General features: G+C 37.9%; 1 protein-coding gene across 1 annotated transcript in view; it reads right to left on the bottom strand.

Annotated features, from left to right (window-relative positions):
• Positions 1 to 2992: 2992 nt before the first annotated feature.
• The window catches only part of LOC105438798 (exonuclease mut-7 homolog), a 43963-nt gene continuing 26003 nt past the window's right edge, over positions 2993 to 20952 (bottom strand). Inside the window, exons 9-17 of the mRNA XM_030985575.1 lie at positions 16839 to 16906; positions 15883 to 16019; positions 14935 to 15044; positions 14528 to 14675; positions 11723 to 11910; positions 10995 to 11141; positions 7107 to 7160; positions 6163 to 6281; positions 2993 to 4083 (exon numbers count right to left, since the gene is read on the bottom strand). Coding sequence (XP_030841435.1) covers positions 4062 to 4083; positions 6163 to 6281; positions 7107 to 7160; positions 10995 to 11141; positions 11723 to 11910; positions 14528 to 14675; positions 14935 to 15044; positions 15883 to 16019; positions 16839 to 16906 — 993 coding nt within the window. The 3' untranslated portion in view covers positions 2993 to 4061. The remainder of the gene's footprint in view (positions 4084 to 6162; positions 6282 to 7106; positions 7161 to 10994; positions 11142 to 11722; positions 11911 to 14527; positions 14676 to 14934; positions 15045 to 15882; positions 16020 to 16838; positions 16907 to 20952) is intronic.

The raw sequence follows: 20952 nt of genomic DNA, 5'->3' as shown, positions 1-20952 counted from the left end.
TGCATTGATAAGCTAGGTGAAAAATTCTACACTTAATTCATAAGCTTGTGAAACTGAAAGACAACTAAATACTTGTCTGACTAATCTGTAATGTAGCAAGATTTCTGAAGGGTCAACCATGAGAATTGAAGTACACATTCTTCCTTCTTCTGGTAATCTTCAAAGGGCTATATCGGCCTATCATGAAGTTTGCAAACTGTGTGAGGAAGACAAATTATTTTTAAGGGGATAAGGGGCATTGGATGTCTCAGAAGTTGACCTTGGAAGTTCTCTGGATTGTCAGCGTGCACTAAAGTTGCTACTAAGAACTATCATATAATAAAATCATAGTTTATTTTAAACCATCTTCTGTATCTTCTTCTTCTTCTGTAATTTTTGCCTTGAATTTCCTGCTACAGAGTGTGAACTGCGTATCTGGTTCATGGATCCAAATAAAAGGCCTTTTTTGTTTGTACAAGGATAATTGTGAGTGCTGTTAGAACTGTGTCGCAGGATGTTTTCAAGTCAATAATACAAATATATATTTTAAGCAAAATAATTTATTGCTCGTTTATTGCTTGAATATTTTTTTTCAGTTCAAACTCTGGCACTGTTTACAAATCAATCAACAATACATTGTACTGCACCCTCTTACCTAACGAACATTATTTTTCCTTTTCATCTCTTAAAGTAATCTTTGTTCCATAAATGATGCTTCTAGATTTGTAATTCATATATCAACTACAGGGTACATGTATTTCTTCTACCGATACACAATTTAGTTCAACTGCTTCTAAAATCTGGAATAATATAGCATACTCTAATCGAACGAAAATCTGTCAACATTAAAAAAACAATTGGAGAACTATCTTTTTTTCTACAGAGCTAGTCTTTGTGTCTTTTACCTATCTTTTTTTTTTTTTACATTGTAAGCACTTCAGACTTCTTTAAGTGTATAGCGGAGGATAAATGATCATTATTATTATTGTACAGTAGGGGTCATAACATACATAAAGTATTCAGACTCTTCAATGGAATGAAATTAAAAAAAAAAATTATAAATGCTTTCTTTTCCAACATTGTGAAAATTGGACAGGAAATGAGCAAACAAAAGACATACATCAATTCATGTATAAATATATACTTTATTTCCAAATCAGCATGGAGAGAAATAAATATCTTTACCTTAATATATACAGTGTATATACACATCTCAAAGGGCAACATGCCATTGAAAACGATGATTGTACACACATTGCACATGTAGAGGAAATATTTCAACATATGATTATTTCAAAATATCATGATTATCCTAAAAATAAATATATAATATATAAATAATTAAATAAATATTAAATAAAATAATTTACAGTATATTCAGATAAATAACATTCAGACGTGTGTGGGTGCAAGATCACATTTTCTGCTGAGAAACAGAAGGGTGTTAATAACTTGGTCCCAAGATATTATTAGTCAATGCCCTTCTGGCTCTCAGCAGACAATGTGTTCAGACAGTTTAAATGCAGTATTAACTTGCTACGTGTAATTACATCATGATTCTAACACATTAGATGTGACAGGCAAGTTCCCATCACACTGACAAATAAAAATATAAAAAATAGGGAAGATTATACTTTGATGGACAGTGAAATAATATCTCACGGCATGCAGGTATTGGCACGAAGAAAATATATTAAGATAATCTTGATCCATCATAAAAAAAAAGAGTAAAACTGCTTTGCATGATTAATTGGCAACAATTCAAGTGATTTTCATGTGAGGCATCATTGAAATAAAATCATGTCAAGGAAATTACACATTGGTGAGAAGGTATTAGGGAAAGTTTAAAAAAAAATTGTCTAACATCTTCGCCCACTTCCTCTGTGAAAGTCATTTATTTATGTATTTATATATATATATATATATTTTTTTTTTTTTTTTGGGGGGGGGGGGGGGTTGTATATTCTTGCGTAGCAACATCGCTCTGGCGTTATTTCCTGTTGATCTAGCCTATAAAAAGTAAGCATGTCATTCCCTGAGTCAAGTTGGCTCCATGTCTCTAAACCTTCTTGAAACAGTCTGTATTCTAAGCCAGGTTGCCTCAAAAAGTGTACTAAATCCCAATGAAGAGCTTTCCTCCTTTGTTTTTCCTAAACAGGGCAAGCCAGGTGGTAAAAATAGATATATTTTGTTTATATTGTCCTACATTACAGACTTCAGATGTTGTTTGAAGCTGCATCAACTTTTTTTCTCTTTAACGCATCTATATTCTTTGATGAATTTTCATAATGAATTCCAATGACCTTTATTAAGGAGAGAGAGAGGAATGTTAATGAGAGCTTCTTGTTGGGTCATCAAAGGGTGTCTTACATTTTCAATGTGTTTATTATACAGGATAGAAATACAAACATATGCCACAGATCTACTAAAAACAATAGATCTTGGAATGACATTTACTAACTGTAACAACAATAAAAAGGAATGTATTCCCACTGAGCAAATGGAATGTAGTTGCAATTGGTAACAAGCAGGAATGCACACCTGTGCAGTTATTAAAAATATGAATTACACATTCACAAAGTTGATTAAATGTTGAGTTGTTGTTTTGAGTGAGTAACCTCTAATGAAAAATGGAGTTGCAGGCAAATAAGTAGTCATTGACATGTTTAAATCATTAACATTCATAAACTTTAAAAAAAAAAAAAATTCTTGATTACTATATACTAGTAATCATCAAGAATTTTTGATTTTCTCCATAGAACCTATAGTGTACGTAGTTTATAACCCGAGACGAATGTATCTTTATATACCTTAATTTCCGTCCTAATATTTTTGCAACACCCATATTCTGGGCACCACAGACTACTATAATAATAATATGTCTTGTTTACCCAGGGTAGCCTCATCAGTATTCATACTGTCCTCCCTGAGGGCCCTGCAATCATATTATTACCCCGGTCATCGGATTCAGGCTTACCCGCACACAATGTATGCACATTCTCCACTCCCTGGGGAGCATTCCAGCCAGTGCATCATTTTTACAAGCACACACTTGCTAATCTAAGCACATTGGCTTTCGCATCCTACCGGGTACCCATTTAACATCTGGGTGGAGAAAGGAAATCATTACAGCATAATAAAGAAAGTTTCAAACATCATAAGGCACGGTGACTTGGACATATTTATTCCAAGCCAATCGCCATAAACAATACTATTATCACACATACGTATATGGCATAAATTTGAATATCACTAGCTGTCACAATTAAGCGTACATGATCATTCGTAATTCAGCTCTTGAGCTGCAATGATGATTGATTATTGAATAAACACATGTACCATTATTATTATAATGTAAAGGTAATGAAAGCTTGAGCAACTACAAATGCTTGCAATTGCATTTTTTCATTGTGGTATTTGATTCCGCAATAATTCCACTAATAATTGCCAAAATGTAGACCGACTATGATAAAATATACTTGACTATAAAGGGCATATATATATATATATATATATATACATTCATGGAAAGACAACAGAGGCTCATGATGAAAGTTGAGAGTGTGCACACATGGGTGCCTGTGCACTCAGGAACACAATTCAATGTAGCTATAAATGATACAGTGGGGTTCTTTTCTTGCACTAGAATTTCCGATAAATGAAGCTTTGTTTACTTTCTTTTGCTGTCCATAAAGTGTGCAACACACATGTTTCAAAATAAGGTTTATTACAAAAAATTCCACAGAACAACTAAGACAGGGAATTTTATGAAGCAAAGATCCCTTCAGGAACCAAGTCCACTTGGAGGTCAACAGACTTTCCGACCTTGACATTACTGAAGTCAAGGGCACCTTCCGTGTACGACGCTGGTGATCTGTTCATGTACTGCGATGCTCCACCAGACGCCTCAAAAGCGGTGTCTGTGCACACCAACACGGAATCAAATTCGGAAGATAAATCTGCAACAGTTCTGGATCTGTCTTTGTTACTGGCATGAGATGTCATATAGCCATATGGATCTCCTACAACGGTGGGCTGACTTGCAACATCCTGTGCTTGATCCGTTGCAGACTTTATAGGAGTCATGGGACTCTCTTCTTCTTCCTAAGAGCAAATGACAGAGAAAATGTTAAATGTGAACTAGATGGAACTCCGATTTCGCGCAGTCGAAAATGATGCCTCAGCAATAGAGCAATTTTACAAACCAAAACAGAAGGAATTTATAAAATTCAAGTTTGATTGTAATCCATTAACAGGTTCTCAGAATATTGTGATTACAAGCTATTTTCATATACATGTATGACCCTTTTATCTTTGACCTCATGATCCTAAAATAAATCAGTTCATTGGCTCTAATAATAATGCGATCACAAGCTATTTTTATGCCTCCGCCACCGAAGGTGGTGCCGGAGGCATCATGTTTTCGGGTTGTCCGTCCGTACGTCCGTACGTCCGTCCCGTTTGACCGTTATCGCAATATCTCAAGAACCATTTAAGATTTAAACTTAAGACTCGGGAATAGTATTTATCACCATAGGAAGACGATCTGATTAGATTTTGGAGTACGTAGGTCAAAGGTCACAGGTCACAGAGGTCAACTTATGAAATTCCTTGTATTGAGTTTGTTAGCGCGATATCTCAAGAGCCATTTGAGATTTAAACTTCAAACTTAAGGATAGTATGTATCACCATAGGAAGACGATCTGATTAGATTTTGGAGCACGTATGTCAAAGGTCAAGGGTCACAGAGGTCAACTTATGAAATTCCATACATTGAGATTGTTATCATGATATCTCAAGAACCACTGGAGATTTAAACTTCAAACTTAGTGATAGTGTGTATCACTATAGGAAAACAATCTGATTACATTTTGGAGCACATAGGTCAAAGGTCAAGGGTCATAGAGGTCAACTTATGAAATTCCATACATTGAGATTGTTATCATAATATCTCAAGAACCACTGGAGATTTAAACTTCAAACTTAATGATAGTGTGCATCACCATAGGAAGACAATCTGATTAGATTTTGGAGCACGTAGGTCAAAGGTCAAGGGTCATAGAGGTCAACTTATGAAATTCCATACATTGAGATCGTTATCGCGATATCTCAAGAACCACTGGAGAATTTTCACTTCAAACTTAATGATAGTACATGTATGTATCACCATATCATAATATCTCAAGAACCACTGGAGATTTAAACTTCAAACTTAATGATAGTGTGTATCACCATAGGAAGACAATCTGATTAGATTTTGGAGCACGTAGGTCAAAGGTCAAGGGTCACAGAGGTCAACTTATGAAATTTCATACATTGAGATTGTTATCATGATATCTCAAGAACCACTGGAGATTTAAACTCCAAACTTGTTTAAATTGCTCTATGGCGGAGGCATCATTTTCGACTGCGCGCAGTCAAAATTCCATCTAGTTGCATATATAATGAGCCCCATGACCTTTGACCACATGACCCCCAAATCTAATCAGTTCCTTGACTCAGCAAGATACATACATGTTCTGCGTTTGATGGTAATGTGTCCATCGGTTCTAATGATGTGATCACAAGCTATTTATGCATACATAATGAGCCCTGTGACCTTTGAACTTTGACCTCGTGACCCCAAAGTCTACTCAATTCATTCAAGTTTGGCAGAAATCCATCAATCGGTTCTTGAGATAACCGTACTGACGTACGTATGAATGGACGGACGGACAACCCGAAAACATAATGCCTCCAGCTACTTTGTAACGGAGGCATAAATACAGAGTCATATGGTTTTGCTGGTCAGTGCCAATTACAGAGTTTCGAAGGGCAATATCACTTTTTTGTATAGCTTTTGACAATGTTAATAGGATTCATTGAAGACCCCCCCCCCCCCCCCCCCCCCCCCCCCGACTTGTTTCTTCTGATTTTCCTGCATTTATTGACATCAAGCTTAAGTGGAATCACCTTTTCGCCCTGTATGTATTTGCCTAACATGCGGATCGGTACAAACAATAAACTTCAATTATTATTAGGTTACGTTTCTGCAAAACTACTAACAATGGATTCTATAAATATGATGACAAATTTTGTTGGAACAGTTATCTCAGGAAGATAATGAGGCAAATAAAAGAGTTAAAATAATTTGCATCGACACTGCAGTACCTCTTACACATCTTAATAACTTTTTCATCTCACCTGCGAGGTTCAACCAAAGGCTGCGCGTTAAAGAATCCTAGAACATCTCGAGCCTGCTCCTCGACCGTCTTGCCAGTTTTGACACAACAGATTCGACCTTCTTCCACTCGTGACTTTAGCTGGGAGTCAAGAAATATGGAATGAGAAAGACTAACCATTTGAGGCATGAACTCAAACTTAATACAAGTATGTATCAATATGAGACTTCATTCCATTATAGTTTATACATGTATTAAAATATGTAAAAAAACCTTGAAATTATTACATTTTTTATTCTGATATTTCAGTATCAATTACAACTTTACATTAATGTATTTTTCTAGATCTGTGACAAATAGTTCAAGGCTGGTGGCATTAGAAACTAGATGGACCTTCGGCTGCGCAGTCGAAAAATGATGCCTCTGCCAAAGAGCGATTTTACAAACCAAAAACAGAAGGAATTTATAAAATTCAAGTTTGATTGTAATCCATTAACAGGTTCTCAGAGTATCGTGATTACAAGCTATTTTTCATATACATGTATGACCCTTTAATCTTTGACCTCATTACCCTAAAATCTAATCAGTTCATTGGCTCTGCAAGATACATACATGTCCTGAGTTTGATAGTAATCCATCCGTCAGTTCTAATGAGAATGAGTTCACAAGCTATTTCTGCATACATAATGAGCCCCGTGACCTTTGACCTCATGACCCTAAAATCTACTCAGTTCATTGGCTCTGCAAGATACATACATGTTAGGTGTTTGATGGTAATCTGTCCATTTATTCTAATGATAATGTGATCACAAGCTATTTTGGCATACATAATGAGCCCCATTTTGTAATGGAGGCATAAAGATATTACATTAATTTTTTTCTTAATAAGAATCCCTGACATAAGCCAATTCATAAAAACTTTACAAAACAGCATACCGGTAGCCATTTCGTATATCTAGTACATACCATGTGATATGGCGCTCCAGTTGTCAAAATAGCACGACCATCTTTCTGTGCAATCTGCAAGATTAAAAAAAATTCAGGTAACAATCAAATTATTCATACCCTTACCATGTTTTGTTATTTTGTCAGTATGTGAAAAATTGATTTGTCCCAATCTATGTTTCTTGAGAATGTGACATACTTAAAGAGAAGGTTGAGTTCTGGTCATGCAATTGCATTGTAAACGAAATGTTGTGGAATCGATCAGAAAAGGTTGATCATCTAGCATATAAATATTACGGTCAATCATTTCTGGACTTGGGAAATAAAATAAAATTCACGTATCGTAGTTCTCACGGGAGACTTCAATCTACCTAACATCTCTTGGGACAATTATTGTATTATACCTGGAAGGGCGGTAGCAACAAAGCTGCTGATAAACTTTTATCATTGGTTTGGGAAATGGGTTTACATCAACACGTAAACAAACCAACTAGGAAACAGGGTGAGACCGAAAATATCCTGGACTTGGTTTTCACCAATAATCCAGAGGTAGTGGATAAGTTTCAGTCATGGATGGTATTGCTGATCACAACTCAGTGGTATTCAACTTGCGGACTGCCCTTATCAGGAAACGGCCAATCAAAAGAAAGGTTTATCTGGGACAGAGCCGACGTCTCGTCTATTACAAACGATCTTCAAAGTTTTTCTGATAGATACTTTCAATCAATGTTGGGGAGAAGTGTTGATGACAAATGGGAAGCAATTAAATCTGCTGTCAAGGTCACCATGGAGAAATCAAGCAGATTCAACGTTCCTTGGTTTAACTGCACATTAGAATGTGCTGTAAGAAAGAAGCAGAGGTTGTACAATAAAGCAGTAAAGTCAGGGAGGTCCGAGGATTGAGAGGTCTTCAGGCAATATACATGTAGGAAAAACACTCATAAACTCAGCAAGCAAGCTAGATCTTCCTACATTGAAGACTTCTTGGGTACTGCCTTACTAGAAACTCCAAAACGATTTTGGAGTTTTATCAGACATCTCAACAGAGACAGTCAATGCATTTCCGATTTAGAAAGTGGTGGTCGTGTTGTCAGTGACAACAAAGACAATGCAAACCTACTGAATGACCAGTTCAAGAGTGTTTTTGTCACCGAATCTGATAGGGATATCCAATCTTTGAGCTCCAGTCCGTAGGGAATAAGTCACCTTACTATCACCAGTGATGGAGTTTAGAAGCTTTTTAGAGAACTGAATGCCAGTACATCACCTGGGCCCGACAGTATTCCACCCTGGTTTCTGAAAATTGGTACTGTGCAGCTAGCCTCTCCTCTGCAGGATCTATTTCAGTCCTCGGTCGACACTGGGTCCGTGCCTAAAGGATGGAAGAAAGCACATATAGCTCCTATCTTCAAAAAGGGGAACAGAAGTTCGCTGGGAAACTACCGGCCTGTCTCTTTGATGTCGGTAGTCTGCAAGGTGATGGAACATATTATCCACAGCCACGTAATAAAATATCTGGAAGACCAGAATATTCTTACTGATTGTCAACATGGTTTCTGAGCTAAAAGATCTACTGAGACGCAACTTATCCTCTCTATCCACGATGTTAGTAGGGAACTCAATAACGCCAACCTAGTCGACATGGTTTTACTGGACTTCACGAAAGCGTTCGATCAGGTCCCTCACCGTAGGTTAATAGAAAAGCTTCAATATTATAGTCTTGGAGGGGAAATTTCTATTTGGGTGGAAGATTTTCTGAGAAATAGATCACAACAAGTAGTAATCAACGGACACTCTTCAGCTCCTGCTTTGATGACATCCGGAGTTCGGCAGGGGGCAGAGACTGGGCCATTGTGGTTTCTACTAAATGTCAATGACATGCCTGATAACATTAACTCTAAGACAAGGTTGTTTGCAGATGACTGCATTTTATACACCCCAGTGTCGGTAGAGCATGACAACTGTTTACTCCAACATGACCTCCAGTCCCTGGAACGCTGGCAGGACACCTGGTTAATGAACTTTAATCCGAGCAAGTGCTACTCAATGACGTTTGGGAAACGAATTCTGCCACAGCGTTCCTACAATTTCTGTGGTCGAGATCTGGACTGTGTTTCTTCCCACCCATACTTAGGTGTACATATCTCTAACACGCTGAGTTGGAACACACATACCAAGGAGGTTGTTTCCAAAGCACAGAGGGGTCCAGAACGTCATTAGGCGGAATCTGTGATGTTGTGACAAGAACACCAAATCCACTGCAAACCAGATGCTGGTCCGTCCAATACTTGAGTATGCTGCAGCTGCTTGGGATCCATTTATGAAGACAAACATTAAGTCCCTGGACAAGGTGCAGCGACAAGCATCAAGATTCTGTACTACCGAGGGGAAAAGGGCTCTGTTACCAAGGCCATTAAATTTCTTGGGTGGGAAACCCTTGACACACGAAGGAAGAATCAAAGACTTTCCATGTTATATAAGATGAAAAATGGATTAGTTAATATACATTTGGATGAATTCATTCAACGTAACCCAAGAGCTACTAGTGGGAATGACCAGAAGTTTCTTCAGATCAGGCATAGGGCCAGAGTATTACAGGACTTCTTCTTCGTAAATATTGTTAGGGACTGGAACAACCTTCCTTCTTCAATTGTTCATAGCCCTCCCCTGGTAACATTTAAAGATAAAGTCTTTCCACACGCAATGCACTTCTGTCATCACAAAGTTAGCGTGGATGTGTCCAAACAGAAATTTTGCTGACGTACATGTAACAATACAGATACAGATAAGTATTGGTGTGTACTGCAAGGTTCTGGAATCATCAAAATGATAAGAAATTTGGTCCACTCTTGGTAAAGTTACAAGCACTGTACACAGAAAGATGTATATGGGACTACACAAACATGAGGCATAAAAATCCGGCCTGTTTTGTTATGTTACATGCCATATTAGAATATTAAGGCATTTGAAGAGCCTTGCTTTCCAGGGAACATATTTTATCTGATGTTCTTCCACACTTGCATAATGCAATGATAATGCTAAAAAAATATGTTTCTCTTCCCAGAACTCAACATTCTCTTTAAGTGTACAGCTAAAAGTATTCAACACAGGCCCTAATTCTGCAAGTCCACATTTCATTCTTTAGTTACGAAAAACACAAAAAACATCAAGTATGTATACAAATTGATTTGTCCCAATTTAGTTTTTTGAGAATGTGACATACCGGTATTAAAACTTACATCTATAAGTATTCAACAAAGAGAGACTTTGTTGTTACAAGCGGTATGAATGATTCAGTTATTCAGTATAACATAATTATAATGTATGTGAAAATTCAATCACATTTAGGAGAAATGAATGAAGATTGAGTCCACTAAATGAGCACATTCTTACTAGACAAAAATTTAGCATCTTGCTAAAACCTAATTAAAAATATTGGATATTTTCATAGCGCACACATCCACCACGCAAGGTTCTACTAAGGTACCAGTTTTGGTGCTCACAGCATTTAAGGAATTCCTTCCTACCTGTACCCATATTACTCCAGGGTGGAAAGTGATAAATGTAGAATGGCCAAAAGGACATTAGTGCCGCAGTGGGACTGGAACCACAAACCATGTGATCCACAGTCCGACGTTGTATCCGCTACACCACAACACCATACTTATCATTATTATTATTATCATTATTATTTGCATTCACAAAAAATTGATTTTTCCTAGATGAATGTAATGCTAAATTGTTACGAAAGACTTTCTCATAAGGCAAAGGAATCTGATTTGAACATGTAAATCACTAATTAGAGCCGTTACCATCGACACATGTCCAGAGAACACATGTCAGATAACATGAGTGAGCTATTTGACTCACTTATCAAAGAGTTTTATAAAGAGAGGGTTTTTAGCTAACCTCAACAGCCTTCTCATGTTCATCCTCCTTATCAAGATTTATAACATCCACTCCATATTTCCAGATGAGATGTTTCCCTAACCCCTTCAGCATGTTGTCGCATACCACGGCTAGTTTATCCGATGATATACGAGGAGCTCGTGGAGGCTATGGGTGGTAGTACAAGAAGGAGGAAAAACAGGAGACTAGAATAGAATTTCTCATGATAAGATGGACGATAATTATCTTTTTATTCACCATCACACTAACGAGAATATTACACAGATGACACACATTTAAAACATAAGAAGAAAAAGGAGGAGGAAAAAAAAGGAAGGATGAGAAGGGGAAGGATAGGAAAAGAAGGATGGGGAGGGGGGAGAAGAATAAGGATGAGGATGAAAAGATGAAGGAGGAAAGGAAAAAGGAGGAGAAGTAGGAGGAAAAGGATGAGAAGGAGGAGAAGAAGGAGGAGAAGAAGGAGGAGGAGAAGGAGGAGAAGAAGGAGTGGAAGAAGAAGAAGGAGAAAAAGAAGAACAGGAGAAGAAGGAGAAGAAAAAGTAAGAGGAGAAGAAATAGGAAGAGAAAGATAAGGAAAAGGATAAGAAAGAGAAGGAAATGGAGAAGGAGTAAAAGAAGGAGAAGTAGCAAGACAAAGATGGGAGAAGAGAAGGTAGTAAATTGGAGAGCAGAAGGGATGCATGAAGAGAAGATTATGAAAAACATACAATAATAGAAGGATTACAAACCTGGTTAACGGCTTCATCAACTGGAGGCCTCTTTTTGGGTGACATGCTTAATTTGGATTTGGTCTTGGATTTGGACTTCTCGTTTGTCTTACTAGAGATCCATGGTTCCATGTTCATCTGTAAGCCATGGTCTGATACTATCTCTTTGAGATGAGCATAGATTTCTAGCAAACAGAAGGCATCCAGGGCTAGAAAAAAAAGATGACAGGATTATTAATACTCATGAGGACATGAGACCACCACATGGAAGAGCATCCAAATCTCTACTGTTGTACTTTGCTTAATTTGTTATACAAACTGAAAATGAATATAATAGATTTCAGCTGCGAGTCAGAATAATATGGGCGAGAGAGAGAGAGAGAGAGAGAGAGAGAGTAGAAAAAGAGGAAAAAGGGAGAAGAGAAGAGAAGGAAAAAGAAGAGAGGACAGAGTTCATGAGGACCCATTGAAAAGCACACAATATATATATATATATATGTATATAGGACACAAGGTAGATAAATAAAAACACCGGAGAAGTGAATATTCCACTGACGTTTCGGGCATAGCCCTTTATCGAAGTGATTCAAGCATAAACAACAATATACAAAATCAAAAATATATAGGCGACGCTTGGTAGTCAAGATGCAAAGGCGCGTGAGAGTACGCGAAAGAAGAGAAAAAGAGATAGAGAAACGTCACAAAGCTCAAAAGTTGGACCATTGTGACGTGAGAAAATAGGAGAAAATTTGAAATATAGGGAGCGTTAGAAGAGCGTATCTCCAGGGGAGATACGCGGAAAGCAAAAGAAAAGGAAATCGAAAAGAAGAGGCGCACAGAAAGAAAAATAAGCAATTGAAAAAGCATTATGACGTAATAAAGATATTAAAGTTCAACAAAGTTCAGTGTGAGTTAGGGAAAGATCTGAAAGTGGCGTTCATCCCGTCCGGGTGGAGAGTGCCAAGTTTGAAGATTATCCTCTCCTCCATCAGCTTCCTTTCTTTCTCATCTCGGCAAGATTTCAGCACACATACTTGAAGGTCATCAGCATTATGATCTCCGATGTTGAAGTGGTGAGCTACAGGTAGTCCGGCTGTCTTCAGGCGTATGGAACGCAGATGCTCCGTGATTCTATCGGCTAGGCGTCTCTTTGTCTCCCCGATGTACACCATGGAACAGCGGGTACATGTCAATCCGTAAATGACATTAGTGGTGGTACATGTGAATTCTCCTCTGATATGCCAAGTTCCTCTGGGGCCCACCACATCATGGGATGAGACATGGGCGCAGGTCTTGCAACGAGGACGCTTACACCGAGTGGTACCAGGATTAGTGATGCTGTGGGGTATCTGACTGGGAAGTCTTGAGCAGACAAGTTCGTTTTTGATGTTCTTCCCCCTCCGGTACGCCGTGATGAATGGGTTGGCCCCAAATACACTAAGAGTCGTCTCGTCAGCCCGGAGGATGTTGATGTTTTCACGTACGGCCTTAGCAATTCGCTGAGATGTATGGCTGTACGTGAGTACAAGAGGGGTGCGGGAATTAGAATCCTTACGTCTCTTAGTCAGAGCGTCATGTTGTGTGATTCGGCTAGCCTTCATCATTCCCCCTTCGACGATCTTGTCGGGATAGCCTCTGTCAGAGAAGAAAGTTCTCATCTCCTTCGCTCTTGACTTGAAATTAGTGTCGTCGCCGCAAATTCGTCTTAGTCTCAGAAATTGTGAAAAGGGGATGGCCTTCTTACATGATGGGGGATTCATCCCCCATCATGTAAGAAGGGGGAAGAACATCAAAAACGAACTTGTCTGCTCAAGACTTCCCAGTCAGATACCCCACAGCATCACTAATCCTGGTACCACTCGGTGTAAGCGTCCTCGTTGCAAGACCTGCGCCCATGTCTCATCCCATGATGTGGTGGGCCCCAGAGGAACTTGGCATATCAGAGGAGAATTCACATGTACCACCACTAATGTCATTTACGGATTGACATGTACCCGCTGTTCCATGGTGTACATCGGGGAGACAAAGAGACGCCTAGCCGATAGAATCACGGAGCATCTGCGTTCCATACGCCTGAAGACAGCCGGACTACCTGTAGCTCACCACTTCAACATCGGAGATCATAATGCTGATGACCTTCAAGTATGTGTGCTGAAATCTTGCCGAGATGAGAAAGAAAGGAAGCTGATGGAGGAGAGGATAATCTTCAAACTTGGCACTCTCCACCCGGACGGGATGAACGCCACTTTCAGATCTTTCCCTAACTCACACTGAACTTTGTTGAACTTTAATATCTTTATTACGTCATAATGCTTTTTCAATTGCTTATTTTTCTTTCTGTGCGCCTCTTCTTTTCGATTTCCTTTTCTTTTGCTTTCCGCGTATCTCCCCTGGAGATACGCTCTTCTAACGCTCCCTATATTTCAAATTTTCTCCTATTTTCTCACGTCACAATGGTCCAACTTTTGAGCTTTGTGACGTTTCTCTATCTCTTTTTCTCTTCTTTCGCGTACTCTCACGCGCCTTTGCATCTTGACTACCAAGCGTCGCCTATATATTTTTGATTTTGTATATTGTTGTTTATGCTTGAATCACTTCGATAAAGGGCTATGCCCGAAACGTCAGTGGAATATTCACTTCTCCGGTGTTTTTATTTATCTACCTTGTGTCCTATTCATTTTATGCACCGACGCAGAACCATTTATTTTTACATTATATATGTATATATATACATATATATATATATATATATATATATATTTATAATAAAAAGCGAATGTACTTTTTATCATTTTACCTAGCCATCATCCAAACCCTACAACTTACCAGCATATGTCATTTGGGCCTGACTTAGAGGGCGCTTTTCCCAGTCAGACATCCTGTCCCTCTTGTCAAGGTTCTTTCCGAAGCAGAAGTGGACCAGGTCCGTCAGTCCAAAGGAACTGTTCACAGGGGCTGAAATCATCTGGAGGATCTACAGAAAACAATAGAATATCAAGCAGTGTTTAATAGTCAAGGCCAGCCTGGAGGCCATATTTCATTGTCTTTGGTCGTAGTCCTGGACTGAGTCTCGAGTACAAAACCTATCAAAATCTCAACACTGATTTAGTATATCTTTCAATAAAATTAGCAAGTATAAGGAATATGTAAAGTTCATCAAAGACTATGAATGTTGAAAATTTCCCATATTCTACATAAAAGTGATCACACAACTGACAGGAGAAAAGTCTTACCCGTTTGCTTAATCCATTGATATCCACAGTCCTCTTCTCTCCCTTCAGAGCTTCCTGGACTTCTAGAAAGGACTGGCTTAGCATCTTGTAATCTCCTGATATCCCAAAGCCTAACAGAATATTGTAAGTATTAAAGAAAAGTTCTCAATCAGATATAACATTATAATGGCTTGTTTAATCTAATTAGGATTTAATGGTTCTATGTCACATAATCCCGCAACAATTGCTCTGTAGTCAATATCCTACATTAACCAAATCCTAACCCTAACCCTTGACCAAACATTACACCTAACCTCTAACCATAACCCTAAACCTTGACCTAATTTAAAACCCATAATACTAACCTAAACCGAATTGCAACCATAACCCTAACCATAAACCGAACCTAATTAAACCGAACCGCAACCCTCACCCAACCCTATATTTTCTGAGAAAATAAACCAGGAGCAATTCTCTCTATCGAAACAATGATATTTGGCCATTGAGGGCAGCATGGGCCATGGGCATGTTTGGCAAAGGCACTTCCAGTTCCCATACAAATACAACAGGTCAAGAACTGGAAAGTCTGATAGAAATTATAGTTTCGCAACCAATAACCTATAAGTAATAGAATATGATGGTGCCTTCATAGATCTCATCAAATCATTGTGGGAGTTCATGAAACTTGAACAGGTTAATAAAATGAGGAATTAGTTGACACTACTGTACATTCTCTATAGAAGCCGGAAGAAACCTTGTCTTTATCATCTTGCCCAGTGTCATATCGTATGTGCGCATGCGCTGACCTGTGCAGTGTGGGAGGAAGGTCGTCATCTATTTTTTTATATTTGCGATAGGTTTGATAGTCACTGAAGCAAATGTCATAGCACCAATTTCTCAGGGAATTAATGTGAAGATAAGTTTAGATCACAACTAAACTCAAACAAAGAAATCCATCTGTTTCCTCACCAAGTTTAAGGATGTCCTCAGACTGTAATAACCGTTGAAAGAAAGTCTTGACAATATCCTTGGTTTCCGGTACCCACAAGGCTCTCATGTCTAGTAGGTAGACTTTCTCATGGGTTGCAATCTGACACACGGCCACCCTAAAAAAACAGTACAGGAAATTATGAAATACCATAGCTGTTTTGAATACTTCAATACCAAAATCATTCGGCAGCAGGAGAGACTTGCCAATTAATATGTACAACTTTAAAAGTTCGAAACTGATTTTTTTGTGAATCAGATTATTAAAAAATATATATTTCCTTGATTAGTACGCTTTCATTACAAGAAATTAGAGATACCTTCCCTTTAATCACATGCCCCGCTGGAAGTAATTAGATACTATAGCATAACCTTCTGCAAAGAAACTAGATCACAATGGGAAATCAACAGGAAGGAAGTACAGTCAAATCTGTCTTAACGACCACCTGTCTGTAATGACCACTTAAAACCCCCCTCCCCCCATCAGATTTCATGTAGTTAAGAACCTGTACACAACGACCACCTGCCTAACACGACCAGCAGCAACACATTTTGCTTCCGCTGGTCACCAAAAATGCCCACACAACGACCGCCAGTGCCAGCCGTGTAGCGATCAGCAACAACAGCGCTTGAGCAATTTCGTTCACATCTAGGCAATCGGCGACACAGTGGCAACCTGTAAAGCTAGATATAACAGTCATTTACACACAAAAAACTATCCAACCCCAACATGAATGCATGGGTGAGTCCATTATCCTCTAGCTTTTAAGTTTTATCAAAACTTTAATAAAAACATATATATATATACCGACGGGATATGGTTTCTTGCACATTTCATTATGGACTCTCCCATTTGTGTTTCCCTTGGGTGGTCACTATAGACAGGTTTGACTGTATAGGAAATGGGTTTCACACCTGCTTTATAAGTTTATACTTACTTGACTTTCTGTGTTCGGTTGAATGGTGGTTTCCATTCCATGTCAATTCCTACTACTGCATTTGGCTTCTGAAAGAAAGAAAAATAAACCCAAAATGAGGATGATATCTTATACTTGTGACAAGAATCATTTTCAAAGTAGAAATAAAACTCTTTTCACTGTTCTTTCTCACATAATATAGGTAAAGTACACATTTGATATTCTAATGGAGAAGCACTGTGCATTAAATGTAGATGCACCCCACAACTCCTAGATCAGGACTCATGGACAATCATGGGTTTTGGCACTTTCAGGCATGCGGGAAAGGGTTTCCAGAGGCCTAAAAATAAGGATTTTTAAAGCTTAAGTTTACAAAAACTGGGCATTATTCCATTGACTAAGTAATGACTAAAGCAAAAGATCAGATTTCTTAAAACAAACAAAAGATGAAAAATTTGGAAACCATATTTTACTGCTTAATTTAATAGTTCTTTTTTCTTTCTTTTTTTCTTCTTTTTTTTCCATTTTTTTCTTCATTTTTTTCTCCTTTTTTTTTTCTTCATTCTGTTTCTTTCTTTTTTCTTTTTTTTCTTCTTTTTTTTTCTTCCATTTTTTTTTTCTTCATTTTTTTTCTTCATTTTTTTTCCATTTTTTTTCTCAATTCATTTTTTTCTTCATTATTTGTTTCCATTTTTTTTCTTCTTTTTTTTCCTCATTTTTTTTTTTCTTCTTTTTTTTTTCTTCATTTTTTTTTCCATTTTCTTTTCTCAATTCATTTTTTTCTTCATTTTTTTTCTTCATTTTTTTTTTTCCATTTTTTTTCTTCCTTTTTTAATTTTTTTTTTAATTTTTTTTTTTTTTTTTTTTTTTTTTTTTTTTTTGGGGGGGGGGGATTGTCACGTCCCGTAAAAAGAGGGACACTTTGTAGGTCTGCATCTCTCCATCTCTCCGACCACCACTGGGCCCACCTCCACCCAGTCATCCATGGAGACGACAGAACGTTGATCCCAGGTCTGGAAAAGAAAACTACATGGGGTATGGATTATGTTGCGTGTTAACTACCGGTAGTAATTTCACATAATTCCTTTTTTAATTAAACTACTAAAAAGCAGCATCCCTCCAGACAATGAAACACATAATAAATGATCACGTTCAGACAAATTGATTATGGTTAAAAACTGGTTCTATATTCTATAATTTCACATAAGTAACAATGATTACTGAATTATCAAAAACCTCCTCTGTCTATCTCAACAGTGACAGACAACTAAACTATAGCTAGGCCCTTGGTAGTTACTATTAATAATCAAACATCGATAACTTCCAAAAGCAAATTTATGTAAAGGAGACTCAACATAGTCACTATGGTATAAATGATTACCACTTTATACAAGTCTCGAAATATCAGGAGTCCTGTTCAGTACAACTTAAGACGGTACTAAAACAGAGTCAGTTAAATATCATTCACACTGCATGAATAATAACCAAGAAAATACTACTCAAATCTAGCTAGACTTATAGCGTTTAGATTTACTTAAATAGGCACGGAATATTGTGGTTTAAAAACCCACTAAACAAATCTCTACTTGTGTATGTGTACTGAATGCACAACACAAGAAAATAACAATAGATCGGTGGATCTAGACTAGGTCTATAGCAAGTCGAGACCTAGACCAGAGTCTAGACTAGTGCAATTATAAACATGTAAAGTATGGGTTACGATTTATGCGTACACACTCGATAACAGGCACTCAGTCAAAGTTAGTCAAGATAACCATCACAATGATAAACAATGCAATGCATAAATCACAATATAATCAACGTTACGTGAGTCATGGGAGTCGAATTCAGAGTAGACCTCTAGGTGTAGAAACTAGCTAGTCGAAAACGGTGGTCGATGAGCTGGTTGTCAATCGGGTAGAAAATGCAGTCGATATCTCTATACTATTTTATATACCACTCGAGTTTGTTTGCTAAAATTCTTCCCTTGAGATTGCACGCATATACGTAAAATGCCAAAACCGGTCAATAGTGCTTTGAGAGGCCTAGCTGTTTTATAAGCTCAAGGGAATGTGCACATCCTGCCATGACCCCGAGGTGCGCCTGGCTGGGCGTCGCACCGAGGGGTCATGGTAGGATGTGCAAGTTCCCGAGAGCCTATAAAACAGACAGACCTCGAATATTAAAACAATCGATATGTCTTTTGTATGCCGAATTGACACAAAAATCTACCAAGAATTCTTACCTTATCCTTTTATTGAGTAATGATTGGTTAAAACATCAAGGAAAATCTGAGACACTATCTGTTAATCTTCACTAGAAATGTGACTGAAAGTTTCATCATTTGGGAGTCGCAGAAAAAAAGCACTGAATGGTGTCCGCGCCATATGACTATTGACCGGTTTTGGCATGTCTTTGTCTCTCATAGCAGACATTATTACTATATTATTCACCTGATAAGTATAATAATATTTCAATAGACAGAATCCGAACTGCATACATTAGTTGTTGCCAGGTTGGACAAACATTATGACTTGACCTACCTAGCAACACTTAAAGACCGTCAATACTACTGGGCCAGAAGTGATTAGACCACACAGCGAGGTCACTGACAGGTGGCTATCTCATTAACTCAGCTCTCAACTAACATAAGAAAAAGAGGATCATGGGGGACCAACAGGCACCGATTGGGGAAGTTTTCTATATAGAGGGAGCAAGTAGCTACAAGTAGGACAGTGGGGCTTTAATATATGCAGTTTGCATTCTGACTATTGAAATAATATTATTCTTATCAGGTGAATGAAAGAATTTGTATTGAGGCACTTCACAAAGATTTGGTTACATTACGAAAATGGCCTATTCTGTCTTTAAATCTAGAGCGCTAGCTAGGATATTCAAAACAACACTTTGTGTGTTTAGATTCACTCAGTAATCTGATACACTCTCACATACATACACCAATCCTAATGTAAACCAGACCATGCGTCCTTCTACTAGTATACGCTGAAACTCATTGTTACGTATGGCAATTTGTTTTCCTTTTGGGATGCTCTGTCTCGCACTTTCCAATCCGTCTCTCACCACGTGCAACACACATTGTTTCACTCTCTGAGAAAACTGCATTGATTTGGCCATTTTCCCCTTAAAGGTAGCTTCTAGGGTCTCAAACTACTACACAATAAGTTCTATTCTTGTATAGGTGAGTATTATTCTCACTGCTGATATAAACTAAGTATCACATCAGTAGGAAATAATCATGATTCTGTCCCTCTCGTAAGTCTCATACATCATTAAGACCATAACCATGTCCCATTCGTTCGTTTCTGTGTATCAAGTTTTTCACTCAGTATCAAGTCTTTTACTCAGTCACTTGGTAATAACAAAAATAGTATCTTATTCCCTTTCACACTCAAGCGATTTATAAGGCACGATGACCTGAGTCCATTTGTCTGAAATACACAGACGAAGGTCTTTGTGTTCTTGTTTAGAAATAGTAATATCCTCTTAAATTCTATAGTAGTTCCAAATCTACTCTAGATTTCATATACTATCATCAACAATGCATACCGGTACTTAATTTACTAGGCAAACCAGACTAACAAGATATATAACTTGAAATCAATTTAAAGTCAAGTAAGGAATTTATTATTCAATAAGCCATTTCTAGGCAACTGTTTAACAGTATGAAAATCTCAACAAGGATAGAAATATTTTTATGAACTTCACTTATGATTTGACTAAAAAATTCTTGACACGGAGGTGGAAGAGATGGAATTAGCTCACGCAAAGAACAATAGCCACGAGCTCTTCAAGAAGGTGAAGAAACTATCTGGTGAGAGAAACAAAATGCAACCTGCCATGAAGAACAAGGACCGCATCTTAAAAACTGCTCCTGCAGATGTGTTGAAATGCTGGGAAGTACATTTTAGGTTCACCTTAACACGCAATTTCCAAGGGACGAAAATGCTCTTCAGACCATACCTGACCCACAACCTACTGATAACCCAAGTGAACCTTTCACAATTGAAGAAGTAGATATGGCAATAAAACTATTGAAGAACAACAAGGCCTGCGGGTGGGACAAAATAGCTGCCAGAGAAAGAAAGATACCAATCCACTTACACTTCGTTGACTT

This window comes from Strongylocentrotus purpuratus, unplaced genomic scaffold, assembly GCF_000002235.5.
Source record: "Strongylocentrotus purpuratus isolate Spur 01 unplaced genomic scaffold, Spur_5.0 spur5_scaffold_15, whole genome shotgun sequence".
Classification (NCBI taxonomy): Eukaryota; Metazoa; Echinodermata; class Echinoidea; order Camarodonta; family Strongylocentrotidae; genus Strongylocentrotus; species Strongylocentrotus purpuratus.
This window is presented reverse-complemented; position numbering and strand designations above follow the sequence as displayed.